General features: G+C 39.8%; 1 protein-coding gene across 6 annotated transcripts in view; it reads right to left on the bottom strand.

Annotated features, from left to right (window-relative positions):
* Nucleotides 1–12,229, bottom strand: part of nbeab (neurobeachin b) — a 116,871-nt gene extending 104,642 nt beyond the window's left edge. For 3 of the 6 annotated variants that reach the window (XM_011608593.2, XM_029844292.1, XM_029844293.1), the window contains exons 1-3: nucleotides 12,105–12,229; nucleotides 11,634–11,863; nucleotides 11,151–11,484 (exon numbers count right to left, since the gene is read on the bottom strand). In XM_011608593.2, the coding sequence (XP_011606895.2) occupies nucleotides 11,151–11,426 (276 nt within the window). In that variant the 5' untranslated portion in view covers nucleotides 11,427–11,484; nucleotides 11,634–11,863; nucleotides 12,105–12,229. Of the gene's footprint in view, nucleotides 1–11,150; nucleotides 11,485–11,633; nucleotides 11,864–11,956; nucleotides 12,062–12,104 lie in introns of those variants that run through there. The other 3 variants (XM_029844290.1, XM_029844289.1, XM_029844291.1) reach the window with 3 other exon arrangements.

Genomic DNA, 12,229 nt, shown 5'->3' with positions numbered 1-12,229 from the left:
CTGAGAGGCAATCCTGGGACTGCACAGAGACTGTGAACTGTCCAATCTCCAGAAGACACGGACAAGCACAGATATCAAATAAGCCAAACGCAAACAATTAACTTCCATCACGGAATACAACATCCTATTAATAGAAAAGAGAAGGAAAAGCTTGGATAAAAGGTCCTATAGACTCACTGTCACCTTGACATTACTCTGCACTGCAGTATTCTGCTATTGACCTGTGCTGATGCAGTCAAACACAAGCATCTTCTCAAAACTCAGGGATGCAGATAAACTGGTCAGAAATCCCCAGAGATTAACCGTTGACAGCCGTTATTAACCCTGCTTACCCCAACATAAAGCTCTGCCCAGGATGCTACAATACCACAAACAAGTAGGAGACTCAAATAAATGGAACCCACAACCGAGATAAATGAGGAGGGGAGATGGCAGGTGGGGGGCTCCTCATTCTGTTTCCTTCCAGATCATGGAAGAGGAAGAAGTGTCACTTCTCATACAGGACTTAGATCCCAACATTGATCAGTATGCAGGTCACACAAGTCAGGAAGGAGAGTCCACAGTGTTTACTGCAGCAAATCCCCATTTCCTCTATCTGACAACAACACTTACGGTACCATCGCAACACTAACAACAAGTCATATCAGGAGATTCGCTGTAGGCGGGCTGCACATCCTGATTACAAATGATGGAAACAGTTCAGCCATTCAACAGATGTGATCGACTGAAGCCAAACATCCACGCCGTTTTTAAATATATATAAAAAAAAAAATATATATATATATATCGACTGAAGCCAAACATCCACGCCGTTTTTATATATATATATATATATATATATATATATATATATATATAAATAAATAAATAAAACCTTAACATTAACACATTAAGACTTCAGCTGACACAAGCTTTAGTGCAGGACACTGGATGTTACTCACATTATTCACTCTTATTCAGAACACTGTAGAACAATTACTCTTTGGGCTCGTTAAGACTGCCATGGTTGCTGAGAATGAACCCTTCATATTCAACACAAGACTGACACCTCACTTATAGGGAGAAAAGCTGTAAGGGAACTTCAAAAGGCTGTGGAGGTGTGTGAGAAGCTGCTGCCACGTGGACATGAGCTATAACTAACATCCAATGTTCAACCGACATCTAAATACTTTGATAGCTATTGTATTTAAAAGATTTATTAATACTTTGCTGCTTGTCAAAGAAAACTTTCAGCAATGAACTTTGAAGGAACTTTGTCCTTTTCCATCATTGGAACTTCTGTTCAAATTAAGTCCCAGGGTAGTTCTCCCGGTATCAGAGCTTTCCCAAGATTCAATAAAATGGTGGACATTCCCAACTGATCAAATACATTTTACTGAAGCTGCGGGACATATCTCAGATTACATGCATTTTTTCACTGCAGTATATAATTTAAAACTGATGAATAAGAACAGATCACACCAAAGGAAAGAAGTCTTTTAAAGATAGTAGTAACTAGAAACGATAACTTGAAATAAAACACTTTTTTTTTAAAAAAAGGCTAGGGTGGTTGAGCTGAATGTAAAATTAACTGTACTACAAAGAGAAGTTACAAAAACAGTGACACTATAAAAACTAAAGACCAAAGGAAATAAGGATCAGGATTTTATCAGCATCAAATTATCATTTAAAACGTAAAATATCAACCAAGAAAAAGGACTGAAGAAAAAACAATTGAATTCAACTTTATTTATAAAGCATCTGTTGAAGCTATGGAAAGACAAAATGTATGTAAAGATAAAAGACTATAATGATTCATAATCTTGTACATATGATTGGTTTACAGTTACATTCAACAACAGCCCTTAATAGGACCTCCACAGTAAGTGGGCAGAAAAGGAGAGATTTAACATGGAAAACAAATTTAGGAAAATCAAGTGCATGTAAAAACAATATTGACTATGTCTTCATTAAACATTGAACGACATACTTCGGACAGAGTGTAAAATAATTAGAAAAGAAAGGAGAAACAGGCTGCAGTTGAACTGACACAAAACAGATCAGAAATGATGAACCTATCTTTTGTAGGGTGCATGCAAGAATATTATTCATATATTATCTCAATCACTGAGGCCTTTATTAGAGTCTCATTTTATGTGCTGTGTAATTACTTGCATAAACACAACTTGTCAGCTTCCATCTGCTCAATATCACAAGCTGTTGCACTTAACCCTGTTCCCTGCAACTGATAACAATGCATCTTATTTCCCTTGACTGTTTCCACAATACAACTATGCAGAATCTGCAGAAATACACTCATCCAAGACTGGAAACAAGTGACAGAAATTGGACCGTGCGCATTTAAACAAGAAGCGCTACACCTCTTCTGTAGCCAAAAAGTACATAATTACCTCAGGAAATGAAGAGGAAATCAAGTCTTGAGTGCTTTTATAATTGCACACTGAGAAAGAATGTTAATTATGCCATTTAAAACTCAAGCTGGACCATATCAGCCACAAAAACATTTAGGTAAATATGCAACTGGTGTAACTAAATGTTTTTACACTAATTAATCCTACATTTAGAATGCCTGCCATCTCCAAAGTCAAAGAAAACAGACACACAGCGACTTGTAGTGTGACGCGTGGTTGAGACTTGACAATGAGATGTGATGGTAGTCAGCGGGCTGACTGCAAAAACAAGCAGGAAATCTATTCTCAACATCAGTGACGGGGACCTAGAAGCAGCACATGACCTGTGATCAAGGTTGAATTACTGAGGAAGACAAATGCGTCCCTCCGATAACGTGTCAATGTGAAGCTGTCATAGAGACAAAGTGCCAATTTAAAGTTGAAGTGAGCGTTAAGAGGAAAAGTTTCATTATATCAGCTTTCACTTTGACATGTGGACATTTTTCACTCCAGATAATTAGAAGTAATTGGATTTTTTTGTGCTTAATGTCATAGCTTTAAAATAACCATGAATTATATCTAAGTTCCATAATGAGCATTTGGCTATGTATAGGTGGATTCCTGAGGATAATGATTGGCTAATGAAGACTGTAGAGCACATTTTCTCTTTAGCTTACTCAATTTTTCGTTCATTTTTACGGTACCACATAAAGACGGAGGTCACACACTCAATCTTCTAAATCAGCGCCAGAGCAGAACGCTGGTCAAAACCTGAGTCAGGCCCGACTGCAGCAACTAAAAATGATTCCCTCTCATTAATGTAAATGGCAGCTCTCGGAGACAGTGACTACACACCTAAAACAGCAGCTTCAATATTCACAAATGCTGGCTGCTGTGTTGTTATTTCATTTCAAACAAAGTGCACTAAATGTTGGAGTCTTTACATTTTTATCATGCAGCCTTAAGGACATAGATAGTATATTTCTAAATGATTTGGATTCAGCCATTTTTGAATGACACTGGCGACCCTGGAGTTGTGCGTTCCGTTCCAACGGGACAATGATCATTAAAAGCATCAATAGTGATGAAGGGGCGAATTGCTCAATCAGGACAAAACATGAGGAAACTGGACTTCTCAGCTAAACAAACAAGTCTGTCAGGAGGACAAGTTTAGTTTAATTGCACAGATCTCAAGGAAATCTACGAGCAAAGATTCAACCAAAAATAACGCATGCAATTATAATGAATAAGAGACACCTGACTATTAGCATGAACAAGTTTGTCTGGCAGGAGGGTTCAGTTTTAACAAGTTTGGAATTAAAGATTTAATGTAAGATATGAATTCACAGTAAAGATTGCTTTTTGGGGCAAGACAAATTTTTCACTATTTTAAATTTTGTTTTTAAAACCTTAGTAAAAAAAAAAAAAGTAGGCAGATAAAAAGTGATAGTGCAGCGGCTAACTGCTAACCAGAGGAAAAAAAGACTGTTTACCGAAAGGAAAAATATAAATATTACAGTTTTGTTGCATGAAACTCAGTGGCAAAGATATTTCCTCAGACAGTGTGAGAGACATAGATGATATGGGAAAAAAGAACCCAATTTATTCTGGAAGCCCAAACACTCCTTTAGGGAGAATTTTAGGACAGATGCACGCACAAGTGTGTGTGCAGGACACAGCGGCACAGATGATTGGAAATACCAACGCTGACAGCTGCAGGGCCGTTTCCAGAGGAGGCTTCTATTGTTACATATAAAGAAAGACTTGGACAAATGTAAGAAGTGTTAATGCCTTTATTTAGCAAACCTAATGAGAAGGAGCAGGTTTTTTGGCCATTTTTCTGTATTCTATAGTGAAGATGTAGACAAACCTGCCCATCCTTCCTCCTAACTCTGCAGTGTTTATTTGAAACAAAACTGATGACATAAATCCGACACGCCCAACATACTGTATATCCTGAAACACGTTATGCAATTTTTTTTTAAATGGACTTCTGATCACCAAAATTAGATCCCAGCATGCACATGCCAGACACACTGCCATTCCTCTGGCCTACATAAGTGATAACTGGAATGGAGAGAGAAACAGATTTGAAGCAAACTCAAATACGGTGAACACAATTTATAGTAATAGCAAATATGAGCAGTGTCAGAGGGGCGTTCTGTGCAAATCCGGGGAGATAAAGTAGTTAAACATTAATCAGAAAAAGAATTATCTCTCAGCAGCCTGATGCTGGGATTCAGCAGCCTCCACTTAGCACTCCTAACACCCTGTATTCATATTAGCAAGAGGAATAAGACTGTCACACTGGCCCAGGCAGTGTTCCATATAGGCCATCTAATTCCATGCTGAATCATCTTCAACCAAATGCCAGTGCAGTAATCCTTCACTGTTTGAGACTTTTCAGCCAGATGTTCCTTTCAAAGCAGTCCAAGTCACAACTAATGGTATTAGCCAGAAATGCGCATTTCGGATTTATCCTTTGCCTAAAACGTGACCAGAGGCAAACCACATGCGGAGGCATTATTCCTCCTCCAACAGCACAAAACAGATCGGAAAAGTAGTCTGCGACAGGTAAAAGCAACAAAGTCTCCACATAATCACTTCACAATATCTCTGCACAGTTGCCAGTTTGGCTTTAATGCACAAATAAATGAACCAATCTGTTAGATCTGTGGTGTCATCTTTTCTGTTTTCAAAGGAAACAAAGAGCAACTTAAAAATCAATCAGCATTAAAGCAGATGTTTTATTTTATTCAACCACTTCATTGGCTTGTGCTATTGGCACAGAAGTGGTCCTAAATCAAAAGTGGCACTTAAATCAGATATCAGACACTGGTGTATCATTAAACAATAACCAAAATAAATATCCAAGACAAATGGTGAATAATATTCATTTTTTAAAGCTAATGTAGAACAAGAGTGAAAAACAGACTGGCAGCCAAGTATGTCCAAGTGTCTAATTATAAAAAAGATCCAATTAAAGTATGGCACGGAACATAATGAACCATAAAAATGGATGCCGTCTTCCTTCATTAGGCTGATCCCTTAGTATTAATTGTAATCCAAAACCCTAACTCTCACTAAGCCCCTTGTTATTTCCCCTCCACTTTGCACACATGAAAATAGGTGTGCAAGTTCTTTGTGCTTCCAAAGGTAATGGAAACATCCAAGCCGTAATGGAGCAATATATACACCTCTAGGTGATTGATTACACTAGCCTTTATCAATAACGAGGCCTCTGTGGTTTTGTAAAGAACCTGGAGAGCAGGATGAACACAGCACCCTGGTCTCAGCTGTACAGTGGAACACTGCAGGGAACAAAGCTGCAGCAGCACAATGAAGACTAAACAACAACATGGAATGAGAAGCTTCCCTTTAAAAATGACAGTTTTTTGCATATTCACAGATCATATTTCACTTACTAGTAGATCATGAGGGGATAATAAAATCAGCTACTTCCTTTAAAATGACCATGTTATTGACAATATGGTTGGTTGTACCCTGACATTGATGATAGAAATTGGGGCTGGACATCAGAGTTATTGCTTAAAGGAAATATAATAATGTAGAAGCACAGTATGTGGACACACTATACGAATAGGGAAAATTTACCCTTTCAATATCTTTTACGATATCTACTCTTTGCACTAGCGTTTTTATTTACAGGGCAAGTATTAATTTAGCCAGACGAGGATTTTTGCAGCATAGAAACCCCTGTTCCACGCACCATTAAAACCCAGCGAAATGCATCAGAGACATAGTGCACTGCTTCAGTGGGATCAGAAATCCAATTAATATTTTTTGGGATCCATAATGTGTATAAACCTGAACTGGGATGATTTATAGATCCCAAACCTCTACTGCAAATGACAGAACATAGGACTGGCCCGGAAACACATAATGCAGTTTTCCAATAAAGCCAAGCTACTGTACTAAAGGAGCCACCACAGGTGTTATTTATACGACTATTCATTTTCATCCACCCACTGAGAAACTCTTGACTGGAGCAGTCCTGCAGCAGCAGAAATCACCTACACCACTGATTCTCGATGAATTGGCTCTGTGTTAATACCGTCCTTTTTACACACCTCTAATATTTAACGCATTTTAATGGCACAGTGTCGCACTAAAATAGCACAGCATGTCTCCCACCTTCTAGAAATATAACAATTAAACGATTATTTGCATATTCAAGCAGGACTTTTTCCACATTGTGATAAAAACAGCCATCACATTTTATTTGAAACTACGCCTTCGCACCAGCTGACTGAAAGCTTTTTGCAGCAGCAAGTGATGCGACTTTACATGTGTGGTCAGAGATGCAGCTCATCTCCATAGAAATGAGTACGGACATGCTGGGCCTCGTCCCCAAAGGGCAGATGTGTTAACGACCACTGGATTTGGAGTGGTTGCCAAAACCAGTTCCACCTGGGAGAATAACACATTGCTGCCCACGATGGTGGTGCACTTGTTCGTTGGTGGCTCTGCGTCCTTTTAGAGGCATCCCAGTTACATGCTCAGAAAACATGGCCGATGAAAATGAAATTGAGTGGATTTAGTAATAAAAAAGGGCCGTAAATCTTGGATAACTCAGGACAAATCATCAGTTTAACACGGTCTAATGTTGAGGCTCGGTCATAAAAATATTTTCTGAGGAAGCTGTGACACCGTGAAACTGCTGAGCTCAAGGTCTGGTTGTCGCACACACAGATGACTTAAGTGAGACACTGTCACACTCTTTTCTCATCATACTTCAGCACAGCAACATAATTATATCAAGGCGTCCCCTAAAATACGGTGTCGCTCCATATTTGCTAAAAGCAGATGGCAGATATTCTCCTGGCAAAGAGTCCCACAGAGCTGGGAGATCCATCACCAAATGCATCCTGACACAGTTCAGGCAACCGCCAAATAACATCCCATCAGAACCACTTTGGGATAACTGAGCCAATAAAGAGGAGCTGATCCACAGCAGAGTAAGGCCAACGTGGAAATAAATAAAAATAAAACACATGGTTTTTGCATTCCATGGGAAATCTGATTTTGACAAAGTTGAGCAATTAAGTAACAAGCATTTATTCAGAATAACATCTTGTTTCACAGAAGCACCTCCGACGTTAGCGCCCCTGCCCACACACACCCACCATCTCAGGCTCTGAGCAGTGGAAGGAAGACATCGGTGCTTACTACAACCAACACGTCCCACTCTTGTCAAACCAAGGATTCATGTTTTCATTCACAGGATACAACAGCCGTGTTCCTCTAGTCTGAACTACAGGGGCTAGCAGCTAAAATTTCATTGCTGTCAGTTTGAATCCTGTTCATAAAGTGACTGACAACAAAAAGTAAAACAAGCTGAAAAATGAAATAGAAAACAAAGATGAGTTTGAGGGTCACAAGCTGTTTTACAACTGCTCTTCGACTGTTATACCAATTGCAACAAAATGGCAGCGTAATATTTTCAGCGCCTTTCACTCGCTGTAACTCAATTTTATAGAAGACTAATATTATTGGCATTATGAAGCTGGACAGGACAAAGGCCAAAAGAAAGATTTAGATTGTTTCAAGAGTGCAAAACTAATGTGTTTTAAAATAATAGAATTTGGCATTCGCCAAACCGCCCCAGACTCCAGCTGTGACATCGATTGCAGATAAATCAAAGTGTACAATTGATCCAACAGCAGCCAAAATGTTCACTGTGAAGGCCAACTATGAGCTGCAGCCCAGCGCTCGCACCAATCACAACCCTCCGCTCTAACTCATACGGCACTTACAGATATATTAATTGTTCTTTAATAGCAGAGATGACAACGGTAGATGGGAGGAAACTCCTTGGAATATAAAAAAGGAAGCCAACTATAAATATCTTATCTAGCTTTTATATTACGCCACACAGCAGAACTGGAATTTAATTTCTGCTACATTATAAGAACCAAATGATCTCAAAATAATAAAATAAATCAACACATGTACTAGCTTCTTAAAGGAAGCACCAATTCCTACATTCTTTTAATTGTCAACAATAACATAGCTAATCAAATAAGTTTGTTTTGGTGAGCAGAAATGGCTTTTAAAAGCTATTATAATTAAAAAACAGCATGGATTACTAATCATAATTCAACATGAATGAAGTTGTTTTTAACAGGCAGTATAGAGTGAAATGCAATGCATGCATGCATGCATCAACTCAGGCTGATGAAAGTAATTAATTTGACAGCATTTGATCAGTATTTGGTAAACTTATAATATGTAAAGGTGCTCTATATAAAAAAATAATGAGAAGCACTCCATATACGTGCCCCAGTGTACTTTTTGACATAAAATATGATGTCCTACAGTATTGTAGCGCTTCATCATATGGGATACATGGACATCTTTACTTATAATGGTTTTGACGTCTTTCAGAGTCTCGACTATGAGCAAAAACAGAGTATAAAATCTGAAAACACTTGAGTAATGCTCAATATTTTAATACCACCAGGTTCTTGATTGGTATAAATAAAGTATCACTTGACTATAATGAGTCATTCAAGCGTGGGGGAGGTAATGATCAGAGTGTTACTCACTCTACAGCTTGGCTGACAGATGGATATTTCTTATACAGTTATGTTCTGATCTGGGCTACTATGTCTGCACAGGAGCAGTGCATCTACAAACTGTGTGAAGATGGTAAATATACAAAAATAAAAAAAATTCAATTCCTTCATTTATGTTGTATGTATAAGTGTTTTTGCAATCAGGGCTGTGAGGTTTGTAGTCCGTCCTAGTGGTCATCAGTGAAATCGTATGAATCTTTTTAATCTGTCCAACATCAGAGTTCTGCAGTGATTAAAGCTAAATAATTCAGACTGCACATATAAAAGCAATAAAAGGGGAAAACATCATTTAAAGACTCGTTACAGCCCCTGCAGTTGAAAATTCCACTCACATGCTGACAATATTGTTCCTGCCAAATACGATTGTGCGATTAATAATCCTTGCTGTTGGAGTTAATATTACATTTCAGTTAAAACCTCTGGGAGGGAATAGTTTGCTGATTATATTGTTCTCTCCTGAGCTGCTTCAAAATAAAATGTATTACCAATAAAGACTAACGACAGTCTTGGCTCAACATGGTTTAGATCTGTTGAAACCAGAGTACTGAGGGGAGTCCAGCTTTCAAATTTAATAGATTTACCGTTATTTTGTGACCAAAATACAAATTCATGGAATTCCCTGCGTATCTACAAGTGAAAACAAAGAAAGCCTACATATCGAGTCTTCCGATTACCCTGTTCTGACCAGCACCCGGGTGTAAATACTGCCGCGTCCCTCCACACCAACCCTAATTACTCAGGGCGGTGGGGGAGTGCGGTTTAACTCCATATCAGAGCTGCACACCAAACCTGACGGCATTAATTCATTAAAATTATCTGTAAATTCCCAATTGATATTTACTTAAGGATATGTGCGCTTCCTTCTGTAATAGCCTTAGTTTTGTACATCTCCACTATGGTAGCAGTCATATTGGACCCATGTCATTATAAAAATGTTCCCATTTGGCAGTTCAATAAGAGCTCTACGGCATGCAATACATCTCAACCAGGAATTGTGGGTGGGGTGAGAAAATTATTAATGCACAAATTAGGCCCCTTGAGAACTGCTTAAAGCAACCTTGAAGATCTTAGATTCCCCTCATATTTCAGAAGTAATCTACATTGGCATACATTAAAAAGGCGGAATTTTACAGGCAGCAAGGATGTTGGTTGACAACTTTACTCCCACTTTTACTCCGTTACGCAGATGTGATGCCGTTTTAACGTTTTTACCATCTCCTGTACAGAAATTCCCTTTTGCCAGAGACTTACACTTCACAAACGAACTGAGAGGAAAATAGAAGGAGGCACAGTGTTAATTGAAGCTGCCATTCATGAATGTGAAATAAGCAGTAATAGAGGTGAAGAAATGAGGAGGAGCCGAGACAGATGTGACAATGATGCTCTGCAACAAATTCAAATGGGGACAAAAATGACTAAGACAAGGTCATTGTCTGGAATTCACACATAAATATTCTATTTGACAGTCAACATTGATCCCATTAAGCACAAATGACAGTGTTTTAATCATTAATCACTTGAACCTGCAAAGTGTAAGAGAGTGAGCACTACTCCAGTCCTGTCACGCCAAAGGCTACAATTTGTCCAGTTCCACGAAGTGGATTTCTGTTTTGCCAGAAGAGGTCGTAATTAATCTCTAGTGTGCTTAAAAGGACAAGAGAGGGCAGCCTCTGGCTGTAGTTGCCCCTGCAGATGGTGGAAGTAAAGTTATTTGCTTGCTCTCTGTGATCACTTACAGTGCAGCAGCCCCACAACCATTGAGAGTCTCACATTTCAATTAACTGCGCCTGAAGACCATCCCAAAACAGGTTATAAAAAAATACTAACCACATTTTAAACTATCCAATTAGTGCTGCAAATGTAGATGCAGCCTGATGAAAACTCTCCTAGGTTTAGGTCCTGTTGCCTTTCTCATTCTTACATTCAGGATGCCACTGCTGCCACTCTGCTCCAGCATATTATGCAGAACACAGAGCTTAACCGTGCATTACATTTCTAACCCAGGATGAATGAACTGTAAGGACTGCAGGTTGGAACTTTAATGAAGTTCATTCAGACACATGGTCTTAAACTGGTGCAAATTGTTCATTTGCAGATTAGAGTGTCATGTTTCTCATGACATTCTGGGTGACATTCTGGGTGTCTTAAAAGGCAAACTTACCAAATTCAGCACCGTCTCTACAATATCCCGGTTGCCAACTTGTCCCACCTGGATCAGGCCGGTAAGAACTGCGAATTTCGTTTTGATATTCCGTATTGGAACCGATGGATTCATAATCCCAACCGGGAGGACCACTGAACCTGAGCCGCACGTCACCGTCGTCTCGGCGGCGGCTCCAGCAGAGGCTGCAGCGGCGTGCTGCCGATGACCCGAAGCGGGTTGTCGGTCCGAGAGAGACACCTCGACCGGCATCGTCACCGCAGCCTCGCTTGACATTTCCAGGCAAATCGGACAGCTTCTGATGTTCACCCCAGCAAGAAACTCAGTCAATGCTCTGAAGCGTCCAAAACAGAAAAAACAGAATAATCAACCCAGTGAAAACAACAAGAGACAGAAAAGAAGCACCCCGTTAGATAAAATCGTTTTCCGGACTTCCACTTGCGCTGTAATGTCGGTGCCAGTCGGTTAACGCAGCGGACTGACCTGCGGTATGTGCACGTTTTGGTGCGTTTCTGTCGCTCTGGGTGCGCGTCTGTGCAGCCATGATGCCGCCCCCTGCCGCCTGCGGTTCCATCAGCACGCCTGCGCTGCTGCTGCTGCTGCCGCTGCCGCGGTCACGGAGCCGCAGATTGACTGTGTCGTCCCAGGCGCTGCTGCGCGCTATCAGCCAGCCAGGTGCGTTTACGGTCCGCTGAGGCTGAATATGACTGCTGCTATGAGATAAAATAAATAAATAAATAAAACACACAAGTCATTCTACAGCTATACAAGACTGCTTAATAAAGTTTACTGGAGGTCATTCGTACTTTCTAGCTATTTTCCTTTATTGGTGGAAAAAAAAAAAACATTTTGGGGTAAACTATGCGCGATGGCAGGATGTTCAAAAATAGATATTTATTGGTGTTTGTCGTTGTGAGTCTAAATAGGTAAATGTTCTCAACATATAAACTTTACCTGTAATTCGGGTTTTGTCGACGCAGCAGCAAACATCAGTCGGAAGCGCAGCTGTTCTACGTGACTAATTAAGGCTGCGTTCCATTCAGGTGCACTGCAAGTATCGCGACGATCACATGAACGTG

Source organism: Takifugu rubripes, chromosome 11, assembly GCF_901000725.2.
Source record: "Takifugu rubripes chromosome 11, fTakRub1.2, whole genome shotgun sequence".
Classification (NCBI taxonomy): domain Eukaryota; kingdom Metazoa; phylum Chordata; class Actinopteri; order Tetraodontiformes; family Tetraodontidae; genus Takifugu; species Takifugu rubripes.
Note: the sequence above shows the minus strand (reverse complement) of the source record. Positions and strands in the feature narration are given on the sequence as shown.